The 17179-nt window shown below is 39.6% G+C and overlaps 1 protein-coding gene across 4 annotated transcripts in view; it reads right to left on the minus strand.

The window, feature by feature from the left end:
- The window catches only part of RABGAP1L (RAB GTPase activating protein 1 like), a 770846-nt gene that overhangs the window by 93487 nt on the left and 660180 nt on the right, over positions 1-17179 (minus strand). The window contains exon 1 of one of the 4 annotated variants that reach the window (XM_044267372.1): positions 10676-10898. The exons of the other annotated variants lie outside the window; for them this stretch is intronic. Within the exon in view, the coding sequence (XP_044123307.1) occupies positions 10676-10786 (111 nt within the window). The 5' untranslated portion in view covers positions 10787-10898. Of the gene's footprint in view, positions 1-10675; positions 10899-17179 lie in introns of those variants that run through there. 4 annotated transcript variants of the gene reach the window in all.

The following is a 17179-nucleotide window of genomic DNA, read 5'->3' on the forward strand; positions in this document are numbered from 1 at the left end:
TTTATGCATTTAAAAACAGTTTTCTGATAAGGGGCCCATGAACTTGAGACTGTCAAGAGTCCATAACCCCAAGACTCTTTTTTTTTTAAAATTTAATTTTTTTATTTATTTGACAGACGGAGATCACAAGTAGGCAGAGAGGCAGGCAGAGAGAGGGGGAAGCAGGCTCCTTGCTGGCCAGAGTCTGATGAGGCCTCGATCGCAGGACCCTGGAATCATGACCTGAGCCGAAGGCAGAGGCTTAACCCACTGAGCCACCCAGGAGCCCCACTTTTTTTTTTTTTTTTTTTAAGATTTTTTATTTTATTTGACAGAGAGAGAGAGAGAGAGAGATCACAAGTAGGCAGAGAGGCAGGCAGGGGTTGGGGGGAAGAGAGAGCCTGATGCGGGGCTCGATCCCAGGACCCTGAGATCATGACCTAAGCCAAAGGCAGAGGCTTAACCCAGTGAGCCACCCAGGTGCCCTGGGTTATAAAGATTCTTAAAAATCCCTGGGTTATAAAGATGGTTCAGACTGGAATAACGAAGCTGACATACCATAGCACATCACTGAATAGGAGAGATTTTTTTCTTTCTTTTATATTATTATTATTATTTTAAAAAACTTTATTTATGTGAGAGAGAGAGAGAACACAAGTAGGTTGAGGGGCAGAGGGAGAAGCAGACTCTCCAACAAGCAGGGAACCTGATATGGGCCTCAATCCTGGGACTCCAGGATCATGACCTGAGTTCGAAGGTAGACACCAACCAACTGAGCCACTAGGCACAGTGGAGTTTTCTGTTTTTAATTACCTCTGGGAGAGATGGGAAAGAAGAATGCCAATTCACTTCAAAGTTCCAAGTAAAATGAAAATGAATAATAGAGTGGTAATTTGAATTTACAGTCAGGTTTTATTGTATTTTTGGGCATATGTCATTTTCTGATAACAAATCTGTGGATATACAGTTTGTGTGAATATAAACAAAGTATGCTATGAAAAACACAGTATTTACGTATTTTAGATAGCTACCTAACCATGATGACTACATGAAAGGTCAATTATTAGATATGTGGTGGATGACTGTTCAGGAAATAGTCACTACCCCTCCTCCAACCTCCATGGTGTTATATACTTTCCTGTCCCACCATGTTGGAAGTGACTCTCTGATCTGCTTTGGCCAATGGAACATGGACAGTTATCAAAGTGTGTGAGCTCTGAGACCAGACCTTTAAGAGGCATCTAATGTTTCCACTTACCCTTCTGAGAATTTCTTTCTTCCTTCCTTTCCTTCCTTTTCCCTTCCCTCCTTCCCTCCCTCCCTCCTTCCTTCCTTTTTAAAGATTTCATTTATTTATTTGACAGAGAGAGACAAGAGCACAAGCAGACAGAGAAGGAGAAGCAGGCTCCCTACTGAGCCAGGATCCTGGGATCATGACCTGAGCTGAAGGCAAATATTTAACTGACTGAGCCACCCAGGTGCCCCACTTTCTGGGAATTTCTAAACTCTTGTCATGAGAAGGAAACATTCCAGATAGCCTACTGATTACAAAAGAATGGCAGATCTGACCAAATCTGGGTCCTGAAGCTAAGTAAACTCAGCTATATCCATCTGTGCCAGCCAAGATCTGCCGAACTCTAACCATCCAAAGACTTATAAGACAAAGATAAATGCTAACTATTGAGCGCCACAAAATTTATGGTGGTTTTTTTGTGCAACATAATATGCTAAGAGTGCTCTTGTTGAGTGGTGAAACAGAAAAGTCACTGTCACATTAAATGACTGCAATGCTACTATCAAAGATGTAAAAAGTTTCTTAAAAAAACAACTCCACAAAGCTTACATTAGACTGCACCATTAATTAGTTTGCTGCCCTCCTAAGGAAACAAACTATAAAGTATTATGTATTTCAGAATTCCTAGTCTAAAAAAGGGCATTAAGGTTCCTATAACAAAACTGATAATGAATATATACTGATGTTTTACGTTAAAATAAATGTTTATATACTTTTTTCCTTTTTTATGCCTTATCCCCTGAGCCAATTTTTTTCTATTAACCAATTACACTCCTGACTGTATCAGGTTAAGTGGGCTTCTTCAATATCTCAGTCTGCCAGAAATCCTATTGTGGGTATTGCAATGATCAGGGCTCCTGTGTTATTTTTGCTTTGTTTTGTTGCAAATCCCATTTATAAGCCAGCTTGTAGTCCCAGCATCGAGTTTGAATGTTACAATTTCATTTCATATTGAGTTTGAGTACTGTGGTGAGTTTTTGATATAATACTGGCTTCTCCAATAATTTAATCATCAATTTAGATTTCTGTTAACCAAGTCTAAAACCTGATCCATTAGATTTTTAAAACACAAGGACATCAAATGAGGAATAAAACCCGAACTCCTTCTGACTTATAAGGCCCTCCCCCTCCACCCTAACCTGGTTCCCAACTTCTTCCCCGACCACGTTTCTTACCACTGTCTGCCCCTGGTGCTCATTCCACACTGTGATCCCACACTGACCCTTCTGTTCTGTTAGTGTATCAAACTCGTTACCACTTTGGGACCTTTCTCTTAAAGCTTTTCTCTGCCTGAGCTTTTCTCTGACATTCCCACGGATGTTATTCAGATCTCAAATGATACCACAGAGGCCCCCAGTGACTACCCAAAATAAAGCCTCCAATTAAACCCTTTTGATGATATCACTCCATTTTAAGTCTTTGTATAATACTTCTCACTAGGTGATAATATCATTAGCTAATATTTCTGTCTTTTCCCCAAAATAATATAAGACTCACAACTCCTATGTCTTTCATGTTCACACCTCACTCCCAGAGCTTAAAAATCTAGCAGAGCACATAGGAGCAGACCAATGAAAATTTTTGATTATTAAACTGAATACAAACATGGGTGCTAAAACAAACTAAAAACCAGAATAAGATTTTTTTCAACCACTATGGATAAGTTAGGATTTAAAAACAGAAATAAAAAAATTTAATATATTATATGTTTTATGTCAACCGTTTCTATAACATCTCCCCCCAAATAGTTTAAATTGACTTACAAATCAACACCACCCCCAGGATCAAGCACAGAAAGATTACTTCTCAAATCTTACATGGGATTAAATGCAGAGAGGTTCTAATTATTTTACAGAACTGGTTCAATGATTTCATATTTATTAGCAAAACCACCTAGATAATTTCTACATAATGAATTTTTTTTTTTATAAAGTCTGGTAAAAGTTCATCTCCTTTTATTTCAAGACTTTCACGAAGAGAAATCAGTTTGGAGTAATACCAAGTAATGCACACATGCCTCTCACTGTGTGCGAGGTAAGCTCAAGTACTTTACTTGCATTGACTGATCTGATTCTCACAAAATCCTAGAAGGTGCTTCTAATACGTTTCTAATTTTCCAGATGAAAAAAATGAAGCTCAGAGAGGTCAAGTAATCTGCCAAAAGCCAGCGAGCTAGTTAGAGGTGAGGTGGGATCTGACCCAGACAGATGGGCTACAGGCTCTACGTGATGTCACGTCACCTGACACGTCTCGGCCAGATTGTCCCTGAGGATTCTGGAGTTGTGATTTAGGGTAGCAGCTTAACTCTCTGCAAATGACAGAACAGTAAATCTGGATGCTGTATGGCAGCTATATTCCTTGGGAATGATGAAGAAGAAAACTTGGGTAGAGAGAGATAAATAAAGGAGAGGCCAAGAGAGAAGTTAATGAGATGGCAAGAGACAGGGAGAATGCTGGCCAGCATCAGTCCTGTGCCAGCCCTGCTGCCTGGCTGAACTTCTGCCCTTGAGTTTAAAGGGACACACCCTTGTATCCGTATAAGTCCCCTTTCTTGTTTAAGATAACCTCAAGATTTTATTACTTGCAATTGTTAAGAACCTTAACTCATTATCAGAACTGATCAACCAAATGAGGGAAGATTTGGCTCCTGATACTGAACTGAAATTGATGGAATAGCACCAGAACGTGTACAAGGTAAATGGGAATTAAGAATAAAAAATGCTCGGCTAATAACATTTTTAAAAAATATGGACAAATCAATGGGTCTTAGGTCTTATTCGAATCAATATTTGAAATGTATATCCAGGGAAGATTTAGAAATAACTATTGATTTTGTTGTTTTACCCATCTCTGGCACAAGGAATTGCTCTGAATTTTTTTTTTCTTCCTAATCTGGCATGCTAGATTACATGAGTGTGCCAACCCAGTAAGGAGGCAGTAATTTCAGCTTGCCCTCATCCACTGATAGAACAGATAACGCGTAGCTCCCTGAAAGAGCTCCCTTCCTTTGCTGGCACAGGGATGCTATTTTGGTATCTATCAGTGAAGAACAAATATCTAGTGGCAATAGAGCCTAGACACGTGTTAGCATGGGTAAACAGCTTTTGTTAATGGACAGTGTTCAACACTGAACACCAAGTCCCTTACGGTGGTAGGTGACCTAGAATTTCTAGATGTGGAAACTAGTAAAGTCAGGCCATCTTTTCTCCAACAAATATTTTTTTTAAAAGATGTATTTATTTTAATTTTGAGAAAGAGACAGCAGGGAGGAAGGGAGAGGGAGAGAATCTCATGTAGACTCCCTGCTAAGCACAGAGCCCAGTACAGCAGGGCTTGATCCCACAACCCTGAGATCATGACCCAAGTTGAAATGGAGAGCCCAACACCCAGAGGACTGAGCCACCCAGGCACCCCTCCATTACATTCTTTTTTTTTTTCTTTCTTTAAGATTTTATTTATTTATTTGACAAACAGAGATTACAAGTAGACAGAGAGGCAGGCAGAGAGAGAGGAAGGGAAGCAGAGAGCTAAGCAGAAAGCCCGATGCAGGGCTCCTTCCCAGGACCCTGGGATCATGACCAAAGCCAAAGGCAGAGGCTTTAACCCACTGAGCCACACAGGCGCCCCTCCATTACATTCTTGATACCAACTTTCCCATTCAAGTTGGTGTAACAATCATTCCAATTATATAAAGTACGAAGTTCACAGTAATTGTCAACGTACTTCTATAATATACTCTTCTCATGCAAATCAGCTATTGCTTCTTCCTAAGTAGTATTATTATATGTATGTACTGCCAAGAACTAACCAACATGTGTGGACTAATTTATCACATTGCCATTGTCAAGTGTCTAAGTCTAGACACTTGTCAACTTCCCACCTGCATTGATGTACCGCCTTTTAAAAAGTTTTCCATGGGCCATGTGGCTCCCGTCAGTCGATTATTTCAGATTATTGCTGCCAGAATCACTACACCTACTCAGCAGGTGGTCTGGCCCACCTAAATCCCTCCTGTTCATTCTGTATTACCTTCCCACCTTCCTGAGGCTCAAACCTAAGACCCTCTGTACCATCTCCATGGCAGAAGGCTTCAAGTTTCTCACAGGACTGATATCCTGATAGTGATTCCCTAATCAAACAAAGTAATTCAACAGGGTAACCCAACGAGCCCATGTTCTCCTTTTGTCCACCCTCCTCCTTCCGCATCACTGTGGTGCCTTATCTACTCAACCCACTCCTTCCTTTAAGCCTTCTCCAGTTTGAACAGCCCTTTCCTTGTTAGAAGGGAGACAGTACCGGCATTCACTGTGCTAAATACTGTACAAATGCTCTCATTCAATCCGTACAGCAATCCAATACAACCAGTACTAAATCCCTCATTTTGAGATGAGGAAAGTGAAACGTAAAGAATGTAGGTAAATTACAAGTAAGTAGCAGATCTAAAACTTGAATGGGACACAGTAACTTAAAAAGCTCCCAAAGCAGTTAACCTCTCGGCCTTTGCACAAGCTGTTCCCCCTTGCTCAGAAAGGTCCTACCCTCTTCCACTGGCTGGTGAGTACCTGGTCAGCCTTCAAAGTTGGACTTAAGGGCCCCCACCCCCTTCTGATGCCTTCTTCCATACTCTTCAACCCATGGTAATCATTCTTCACTTTGTTCTACCCTACCAAAGCCAAGTATCACTGCCATAAATATTTATTTTTCTTCTTTTACTTGTCTGTGAGGTCTTTGGAGGAAGGTATATTCTATTTATACCAGCACATTGCAGTAACCCAAAAACGTCTGTAACGTTACATACTGCCCTAAAAGACATCAGAACACAAAGTTCCCTTCGTAACCACTCTATAGATTAAAAAACGAAAACAATTCAGCAGGATACAAATTAACATTTAACCTAAAATATTCCAGCTTGACAGTAAGTGTGCATTGGTTATTATTAGGCTTGTTAGCTGTTTAAATCATACATTTTAAATTTAAATACATATTCAAAGCTTCCTTCGGAATGCATAATCAATATAACAGGTGTGATCTTCCCTCTGTATTTGCACTAGCCAGCCCTGGAAATTACTAGAGATGGTGGAGGAGGTAGAGAAGAATGCTGGCCATTCCTCTCTGCCACAGAAGGCCGTGATGGAGGCAACTTCAGAGACTGCCCCCCTCGGTTGTTTATCACTCCTTGTGTGAGCACTCAGGTCAGATGTAAAGATACGTGTTCTTGGAGGGAGAATGGGGGAGGGTACAACTTGTCTCAAAATGCAAGCAAGTTAATTTCAGCCAGAAAACCACAGAAAAAATAATCTGTTAGAGGAAAGCCGGAATCCTGTGTTCAATGAGGCACCTTTCTAAATGTTGCTGGAGCCCTTTTGACTATACTGGATTTTCACCTTACACATCAACTTATTTATTCTGTAATTAAAAAGTTTTTTTTTTTTTAAAGATTTTATTTATTTATTTGACACAGAGAGAGAGAGAGAGAGACAGCGAGAGAGGGAACACAAGCAGGGGGTGTGGGAGAGGGAGAAGCAGGTTCCCCGCTGAGCAGGGAGCCTGATGTGAGGCTCTATCCCAAGACCCTGGGATGGTGACCGGAGCTGAAGGCAGCCGCTTAACAACTGAGCCACCCGGGTACCCCTGCAATTAAAAAGTTCTTAAGTTTTGCAAGTGGTGACTCTCAACTTTTGTTTAGTTCTCTCAGTAAGTATAATGCTAGCCTATGCAATTTCCTTTTTTTTTTTTTTTAAAGTAATCTCTAAACCCAACATGGGACTTGAACCCACAACCCCTAGATCAAGAGTCAAATGCTCTACTGCTCTACTGAATGAGCCAGCCAGGAGCCCAGGTAATTTCTTGGGTGGGAGGGGGGCGGAGAGAGAGAGAGAGAATGAATGAGAAAGCGAGAGAGATCTGGAAGACAAGAGGAGTTATGCTTGGCTTCCTTATCCCTTTTTCTTGCCATGATTCTCTAAAGGGACCTGTATAAAGGGATTTGTGATTTTCTTGCATTATTATTCAAAGGATCAACAGGATATTGCCATATTTTTTAAAGTGTAGCTTGAGACATTTCTGAAATAAATTCAGTGGAATATAACTAGCCCGTAAACAAAACAAAAACCTGAATACATCACAAGTAGCAACAAAAGTATTGTTTAAATTTTCTTTTAGTCTTGAGTGCATAATGGCTTGTATTTTTGTACCATGAGTCTCCACCAAAAATGTCAGAAAGCCACAGGGCTACTTATAAACAAGAAAAGATTCAGTGTCCACACCAAAACCACTATTCTTAATGGGATTTTTACCATTTGAGGAATCAAGATACCTTCCATTATGAAACAAAGTCCCAATTACAGAAAGATATTTAATTAATCCTGTACTAAGAAACCTTCCAAATACCCTTTGTAATAATCGACATAAACCCAAAGGATTTCATATGTTAGCAAATGTAATTTGTTTCACAGTGCGGTAATAAATCAGATTGAGAAGTAATTTATTCCTTACTAAAGAAATTCTGAGTATGTATCTTTTTCACACAATTTAAAGGGCTCATCTCAGATAAAGCAAAAAACAAAACAAAACAAAACAAAACAAAAAACATGAAATTAAAAGTAAATGATAAATATTTCATCTCAGCACAATTTTAGTATGACTTTTCCACATGAACCGAAACCAAATAATCACCTTCGAAAGGCTATACCAGTTAAGTCTTTAAAAATTTCACATCTGGTAACGAAAACCATGTATCTCCAGAAAGTTGTATAATAAGATTCAATACCCCAACATCCACATTATTTCAACATGTAGTATAAAGACAATATTTTGTGTCTTTATCATACCTCTGAGACTTTCCATGCTAGTGACCAAATTTCATAGCAGAGATGATCTAGGGTTAGGAGCTGAAGTGTGCTTGGGGGAGCTAAAGTTGTATCAAGGCACAGCATACACCAACATACTGGATATTCATCTGATCTACGAATGGAAGTGTTTCCTCATAAGCACACCGATATTAATTCATTGGTTCATTTCCTCTCTGTGTCTCCTGTCCCCCGCACATGACTACACATGCACAGTACACAATGTCCTACACTTGCTGGGATGCCCCCTAGGACCTGGTCAGGTCACTGCCTCCCGCCTTAAGTCTCCCATGTCCTCTTCAGTGTGCCACTTTCTATCTGTTTTTGTTTCCTCTCCTTTGGCATGGAAAATTCCTACAAGCACTTGAAGACTCAGCTCAGACACCTGAAGGGGGATCCCGACAAGACCACCAAAAAGGAATGAAATAAAGTTCTGAATTCTCTGGGTAAGTTTTCATGGCAGAATAGTGAAACTCATGGCTAAAATGAAGTTTAAAAGATTATCCACAACTACTGGTGGACTAACTCTCCTGACTTGGTAAAATATTGTGGTTTAACTACGGATCGGCAGTAATATCCACATAATATATATAATTATATATATATATATACACATACATATATATATATAACTGAAAACAATGTAAGTTATATATATTAAATAGGACAAGAATGCAAAATAATTTCTGTATTAATGAACACTTATAGATGTATATTGTGTTGTATTTATTTGGCTTTTGCTATTTTCTTTGGTTCAGCTGACTCTTCAACTGTATCTATAGAGACATCTACAGGGGCACCTGGCTGGCTTAGTCAATGGAATATTCAACTCTTGATCTCAGGGTCATGAGTTCAAGACACACATTGGGAATGGAGCCTACCTAAAAAAATAACCTAAAAAAGCAGAGTAAAATGAATCCCTATATAGTCAACTCCCACTTTCAACAATTACCAACACATAGTCATCTAGCTTCATCCACATCACCAACCCTCTACTGAATTATGTATGTTTCTGAATCTTTGCAGACGTTTTGTCCATAATTATCTTAATATGTATCTCTAAACCATCATTTTAAACATAATTACCTTTATTGCAGAAAAATGAATAATCCTCTTAGTATCATTAAATAACTAGCGGTCAATTATAGATGTTTTTTATAGTTTGTTCAATTCAGCATCTAAACAACGGCAACAGACCGCATCTATGGGGTGCCTGGGTGGCTCAGTCATTGTCTGCCTTTGGCTCAGGTTATGATCCCAGGGTGCTGGGATTGAGCCCCGCAACAGGCTCTTTGCTTGGCAGGAAGCCTGCTTCTTCCTCTCCCGCTCCCCCTGTTTGTGTTCCCTCTCTCTCGCTCTGTCTCTTTGTCAAATAAATACATAAAAAACCTTTTAAAAAATTTAGGCTGCATCTACTTACTATAACCCTTAAGTCTTTTAAAATCAATTTATGAGATCCCCTTTATATTGTTCATTGCAGGTTATTATTTGAAGAAATTGCCAGGTTATGTTGTTAAGGTTCCTATGCCTTAAAATAGAGATCAGGGTTTCATATTAGCAAGATAACTGTTACAATACAGTCTTTCATTCTACTGCTTGTGTTGAGCACTATCAAATATAATGAGTAAGAGGCTACTATGGCAATGGCTGGGAAAGTTAGTTTACAAAGTATGGCTCACTGCTATCTTGAACTCTAGCCATTATGAGGATGACATCCACAGAGAAGAAACAAACATTTTCAAGAACTTCATTTTTCTGTTATGCAAGGATATGCATACCAAGACCCTTGGAGAACAGTGAAAAAAAAACCTCCAAATATTAAATCCAAACGGTAACTGTATTCAAAGTTAATTTCCTAATAGTTCTTAGTAATAACGTAAACATTTTGAAAGTTATCTGACTTTTAGATAGTTCAGTTCTCCACGCTATGTTCTAGCCTACAAATGTTCCACTTCAAGAAGACTGAATCCGTTTGCATTTAAACGTAGGTAAGCTTTGGGGCGCCTGGGTGGCTCAGTGGGTTAAGCCGCTGCCTTCGGCTCAGGTCATGCATGATCTCAGGGTCCTGGGATTGAGTCCCGCATCGGGCTCTCTGCTCAGCGGGGGCCTGCTTCCCTCTCTCTGTCTGCCTGCCTCTCTGTCTACTTGTGATCTCTCTCTGTCAAATAAACAAATAAAATCTTAAAAAAAAAAATAAATAAACGTAGGTAAGCTTCAGCTGATAATCATGAACACACATGCAAGGCGAACACACGGGACAGAGTGGTATTTGCCGCTCTACAACTCCTCTGACCCTCACTACATATGAAAGTAGTAACCTAAATTTTACTCCTAAAGCACTTTAAAATGCACTATTAAACATGTCACAGTGTTTAGTGATGTAAATAAATCATTAAAAACCTGCAGACCTTTCTGTAGCCTGAACACAAAGCCAAACGCAATACTTTCTATTTTAATTCCCAGGAAGTTTTTCTCAGTTGCTATAGGAACACAGCTATCATGTTAGAAAAGGAAAAAAAACCCAGCCCCAGAGGAGTGCACTCACACCACCTACCATAGACCTGGGCTTGCTGACGGCCACCAGACTAGTGAGGAAGTCTTCATCGTGCAGCTGGCTGAAAACATGGGCGTCATAGGCTACCATGATGGAGATTTCTTCCATCATCTTGCCAGCTGGCCTTTCCACAGCACCAGCGCTGCCCCAGCTCCAGACCAGACTATCCAAGGAAAAATCCTGCCGCAGTTCAGTGCCAATGCCCACACCCACCTGAGTTTGAGGGGGCGGAGTATCAAAAATCCAGGAGGGAAAAAAGAAAAGGGGGGGAAAAAAAAAAAAAGAAAAGCAGCTGCTATCCCAGGCTCGTTTGGTAATTCACCTCCAGTAGAAAACTAAGGCAGGTCTCTTATCTGTGGAGGAAGTATACAGTATAAACACCTTCTGCATTCTTAACCCAGCAGCTGGAAAGTTCGGTTTGGGGAAATCTTCTTTCAGCTTCAAAAAGAGAAATAAAGAGAAGTTTTCTAACTGGAAATATCCTAAAGCAAAACCAAATGAAACTTGAAAACAAAAGGCCCCCAAACTCATTTACGTTATGTTCTTGGTAATTAGAAATTTTAAAAGTTTGCCTTCTTACTTCAGTATCATTTATGTCAAGATTCTTCTTCTTGGAGGAGAAGTAGGTTTTCTCATGCCTTATTTTTTCACATTCATAGAAAACAAATAGATGGCAACCTTTAGTTTTTCAGAATTTCTAGAATTCTTGGTGCGGTTAAGAATTATTTCCTGAAGTATGAAAAAAAGAGATTCTTTTTCACCTCTGATTATTTCTGTTAAAACAAAAAAAGGACCAAAATATAAAAATGAAATAGGGTCTGCAATAATTTTCCTTTCCCCTTCTCCCACAAAAAACCACAAATATTTTAAATAAAATTCTTGATTTTAGGAACTTTGTTTTCTGTTGTTATTCAGAAAGCAACACAAAGGTCTCACTTCTAACTTTATGGTTTTTCTCCCATAGATAAAAGTTCTCCTCTTTTTTTTTTTTTTTTTAAACTTAGAGGTTTCTTTTAATTACCCATTTTAGCAGATAGTCATGAACTGGTGCTGTCGTAGCCACCAGAAGTGTTTCACAGTTGGGAGACCATATATGAATCTCAATATGCACTATGAAAAATTTTAAGGCTGCCCATAATCATCATTACAAGGTTGCCTAAATTACCAGGAAATATAATGTCTGCTAATTCCATGGGAAAAGTATTAAGCAAATAAAAGGGGAGAACAAATGAAGCTCCTCCAAAAGTTGTTTTTCCAAAATTTCCAGTTAAGCTATTATCTTCTCTGCTTTTTATAGATTATGACACTGCAGTACCATGAGGAATAGCATTTTTTAGAATTAGAAATCAATTTGGCAATGTTTGTCTATAATCAAAAACAGGTAACTGTTTGGAATTTTTAGCCCTAATTACAAATAGCATTGTTATGTTATTTAATTGTGTGCTTTTCAAAAGACAAAACTTAGAAGGAGATTCATGGTGTCTATTTTCCCTTATTTTCCTAAAGTATCTTCACCTAGGTTAACATGATTACTTAAATAGCACCTTGTTCCATTTAAATATGATTAGGGGAGTTTTGCAATTGCTACAGCACTCTAGGTTAAACACACACACACACACACACACACACACCCCAAAGAAAAACACCTGATCGCTAGGAAACAGAAGCAAGTCTAATAGGCTTATTTTAACAGAAATGCAATACTTTCAATAAATCTTCAAGATTAAAACAGCTTGAAACTGGGCTTGACCCTCGTGGGAGCCGGTAAAGCATTTTTACTTCATTTTTTTGCTACAATGCAGCTTTGTCTCTTACGCTTTATTTTTGTGAAAAAGCTTCCCAGTATATCTATCTAAACGCTGACTAACCAGGTAAAAATTAAACGGTAATCAAGAGACAAGGTTTCATAAAGCATCCAGGTAGTTCCTACCTTTTAAAGTCCTTTTTATCTTTGCAGAAGTACTGTAAAAGATACTGTGACCCTCTTCATGCACTCACTAGCACCAGAAGGTTTCAGGTTTACCTTACAGCACCATTTTCTAGATGGGAAAGCAATTCCTCTTGCTTTCATGTTTTTCTTTGCTGCGGTGACTCAGTGCTTCTACCCTGATACCTGAATAAGGCGCACTGACAAAGACACCTGTTGTGGAAGGTAAAGAAACTACTTCCCAGAATGCCTTACTCCCCGCTGGCAACCGCCCAGGGGCAAACAAGAATTATAAACCGCATTGGAGCAGTTGCCTATGCACCCCAGGAGAGCAATTCAGAGTAACAATGGGTAATCTCCTTGGTTAAGAAGAACACTCATAACCCAAGGAAAAAAAGGACCAGAAAAACAACATCAAACAGTTTAGGTGCTGTGTATTAAACTCATAAAATATTTAGAGATCAGGGCTGTTAAGAGTACAAAACAATTTTAGGAACATAATCAAAGGCTGTAAAGATACTTTAAAAATTACATAAACAGAAGCTGACAACTTTAAATATTTCAATCCTTTCAGAATTCCACACAGGTTCTCAGGTAAACAGTCGGGTATTTTTTTAAAGCTTCTGATTTATTACCTACAAAAGACTGTTCTAATTAGTCACAGTAACTAGAATTATTAATAGCATTTCATTTCTAAATCTAAGAGGTCCTCTATCAAAGCCAGAATGCATGCATCTTCTAAAGCAAGGGTTCCCTAAATTAGACTTGTACGCTTTATTTCTGTCCCCCTTACCATGGTTCTCCACACTTGGACTCTCAAGAGTCTGGGCAGGAAAAATCCCAATGTTTCTTTTCTCTTACAATGAAATGTATACTTGTGGTCCCAACAAAAAGCATACTTTTTGAAAACTAATGATCTGTTTAAAAACCTGTCTTGGAACTGGCCTTTTTTCTTAAGACCTTCTCTCCGGTCGCAGAAACAGGAGCTACCAGACCCGCCCCGAACCCTCCCTGCTCGAGTCAAGTTTACAAACATCCTCTATCTACTCCCTTGCAAGGCATCTTTCTCACTCTTTTGGCCTTTTCCCCTGTTAACTGATCCCACGGGTCTCCCCGCCTTGTTTCCACCTGAGTCTTTGCAGTCCTCTCCTTCACACCCCGAAGCAAGTCTGCAAAAAGCCGGCGGGTGGGGGGTGGGGAGTGGTATTACCTGAGATCAAGGCACGTAGCAGCACTTGCCGCTAAAATGTACCAGCAGGGAATGTATATCCAACTGGCAGCAGAAAACAGGGATTCGGTGGGAACCAATAGATGGTCGCCAGTTCAAGCAGGAACTAGCTAGCTGTCTGTCCCAGGCCAAGTCATTCAACCTCCCGAGGTTTCAGTTTCCTCATGGTCATGTAAATTGAGAGGGATGGACTAGATCTGAGGTTTTCACGTGCGCGCAGACACAGTCCAAATAAGTATCCAGTTTCCCTCCACTAAACAGGCTTACTGGGGGATTTGAAGGTGGAAATACCTTTTTCATCTCCATGAGAATAAAAAACAAAGGGTAACGGTAATCCCAGATGTTAAGAAAGTCGGGGTTGCTAGAATGCGTCCCAACAAAGGCAGTCTACTTTGTACCCTACTTTGGATTTTCTAATGTGAACTTTTTGCCTCTGAAGAGGATTCCGTGATACTTTTTACTGGTTATTTTTTAGTCTTTGCAGTTTAGAGGCCAACCTGGCTACAAAATAATTTGTAAAAGCCTCTCCAGATATCATTAAATAAGAACATTCTGGTGAATAAAATATCTTTAATGATTTTTAAGTGTCATTTTAACACTTTACATAGTATGACTTTATTCTGGTGCCTGATTTTGTTCTAACAATCATTCTTCTGGGATTATTACTTTTTAACAACAACATACCTAGATCACCCTGAGTGAGTATGAGGCAGTAAAGCATGCCCGGCCTTCAGAGAACATCTGTTCTCACAAATGCAGGTACGGCCAAAATGAAAAAGAAAATCAAGAAAAACCTGAATAAGATGTGAACATTTTCTAATTTCTGTGTTCTCTCCAAATGCAGCAAAGCAAAGTAGCTTTATGGGGGCAGGGGTATTCATATCAAAGGTGAAAATATGTGAGAAACCGAAGGCCCCAAGAGTGGCTGCAAAGACCCCTAACCCCATGCCTCAGGTTCTGCTGGTTGAACTTCTCACAACAGCAGTAAGGTCAGGGCGCGATAGAAAGGAGGAGAAAAGCACCTGGGCAGAAAGGTGGTCTCAAGGGCAGAGGGTCTTCCGCGCCCTCCCCCCAAGCGCAGGTGGAGCCCTGTAGACCCGCTCTTTCCCTCCCTGGTGGCACTTGTCTATCCGTTCCTCAATCAGTCAAGATCAACATTCACCAAGTGTGGGTGACTCCGTTTTAAGAGACCTTCACAAGACATTCTTGGTATTGACATAAACAACTCTAAGAAAGATAAAATTCTACGGGTACTTTCTCAATCACAGAAAACAAGTATTTCAAGTAGGTTTCCCACTTAGGAGTGCACATTATGAAACCCAAGTGCTCCAAGTGGGGGAACAAAAGATAAAAGGAGAATGAGAAGTCACAGAAGTATCAAGAGAGGAAAGCTTTTCAGGATATTTTGGATTTCAGAGTAGTCCAGTGACACATACTGAGTTTTTACAAAGGGAAAAGATCAAAGAGTAAAAGATAAATAAGCAAAATCTTAGTCTTCTTTTAAAAAAATCATGCAAAGGTAAGTAAAGAAAACCATTATTCTTGTGTCAAACTTTAGCCATTCAGCTCACTATCTTTCTTTATCTTTCCCTGCAATTGCCAGGCAAATTCAAAACCCCAGAAATCACAGATTCTTAAGGTAAAAAACAACAGCAATGACAGAAAAACCCCAGAGTTAAAGAAAAGAAAAAACAGTGGCGCCTAAAATACTTGCCTAGCAGCTGGACTGGGTATCTTACTTCCTCACTACAAAGAATGTGGGTGAGGGAGAGTCCACACCGTGAGTCTGCAACTCTCTGACAATCAGCTCTTTACCTCACTTGTAACTCTAAAATCCACAGCCAACTGTTAAACAGGCCCAAAATGGAGTCACTTCTGTGAAGTCCCATATTACCAGAGGCTTCATCACAGCATTGGCTCTCCCTGAAATGGAATCCTAAACCAGTCACCAGAAGTCGCCTAATCAGCACTAGTCGGGTAATCTGGCTGACAGATCCCTTTGAAATAATCAACCTGCTTTTTGGCCTATGGTAACTTCTTTGTTCCTGTTCCTTTCTGCCTATGAAAGTCTCTTCTTTAGTACAGCTCCTCAGAGCTCCTTCCTATCTGCTAGATTGGGTGCTGCCCAAGTCATGAATCATTGGATAAAGTCATTAAGATCTTTAAAATATACTTAGTTGAATTTTGTTTTTTAACACAACGTGTTCCTTTAAACTTTACCTAACCAAAAATAAGCGCTTCCAGTGTTGTAAGCATTCACTGATATTTGCTGAGGATGGTTTCAGACACATTTAAAAAATATGAGCAATGCTCCGTCTTGTCTCATTTGGAGCAGAATACACAACTCACTTGTAATTACAAATACCTTTACCTTAAGTTTTAAAGCATTCAAATAATTTTTAATAGTTTTATTATTTATTATTTTTTTTAAAGATTTTATTTATTTATTTGACAGACAGAGATCATAAGTAGGCAGAGAGGCAGGCAGAGAGAGAGGAGGAAGCAGGCTCCCTGCAGAGCAGAGAGCCCGATGCGGGGCTTGATCCCAGGACCCTGGGATCATGACCTGAGCCGAAGGCAGAGGCTTTAACCCACTGAGCCACCCAGGTGCCCCTCAAATAATTTTTAAAATTTAAAATGTGTTTTAAATTTTTAAAAAGTTTTACTAACAACCAAATCAAACCATTCCACAAGGATAATGTTTTAGATTTTTTTTTTTAAACCAAGATCAGAAGGCAGTTTCAGTTTTAGGGAACGCAAAAAAGTGTGAGCTAGATTTATTTACATGTTCATTTGTTTCAAGTTCTTCCTGCAGGGCTGGTGCCGGCCTGGATAAGCCCCCTTCCAACAGTGCCCTCAGGTCCCTGCAGTAGGTCACATAAAGACAGCTGACAGTGGTGGACTCTACGGTCACCAGGGGGAGGTGAGTGGGGGAGGTGGGTTGAATGGGTGATGGGGATTAAGGAGACACTTGTTGTGATGAGCACTGGGTGATGGATGGAAGTGCTGAATTGCTATATTGTATACCTGAAACTAGTATTACAGTTAATAAGAATTTAAAAACTAAAAATAACAACAACAAACCAACTTGAGGAATTTGATGCGATGTGAATTATATCTCAATTTGAAAAACTCAACAGCATTTGCTAAATGATTGTGATGTGCACGGGGGTGGCAGGGGCTTACAAAATTTTCAATGTAGTAACATATAATCTAGTTATAATAATGAGTAATAGGGACACCTAGGTGGCTCAGTTGGTTAAGTGTCCAACTCTCTCTTTTTTTTTTAAGATTTTATATATTTATTTGACTGACAGAGATCACAAGTAGATGGAGAGACAGGCAGAGA

The sequence above is a fragment of the Neovison vison genome, chromosome 10, assembly GCF_020171115.1.
Source record: "Neovison vison isolate M4711 chromosome 10, ASM_NN_V1, whole genome shotgun sequence".
Lineage (NCBI taxonomy): Eukaryota > Metazoa > Chordata > Mammalia > Carnivora > Mustelidae > Neogale > Neogale vison.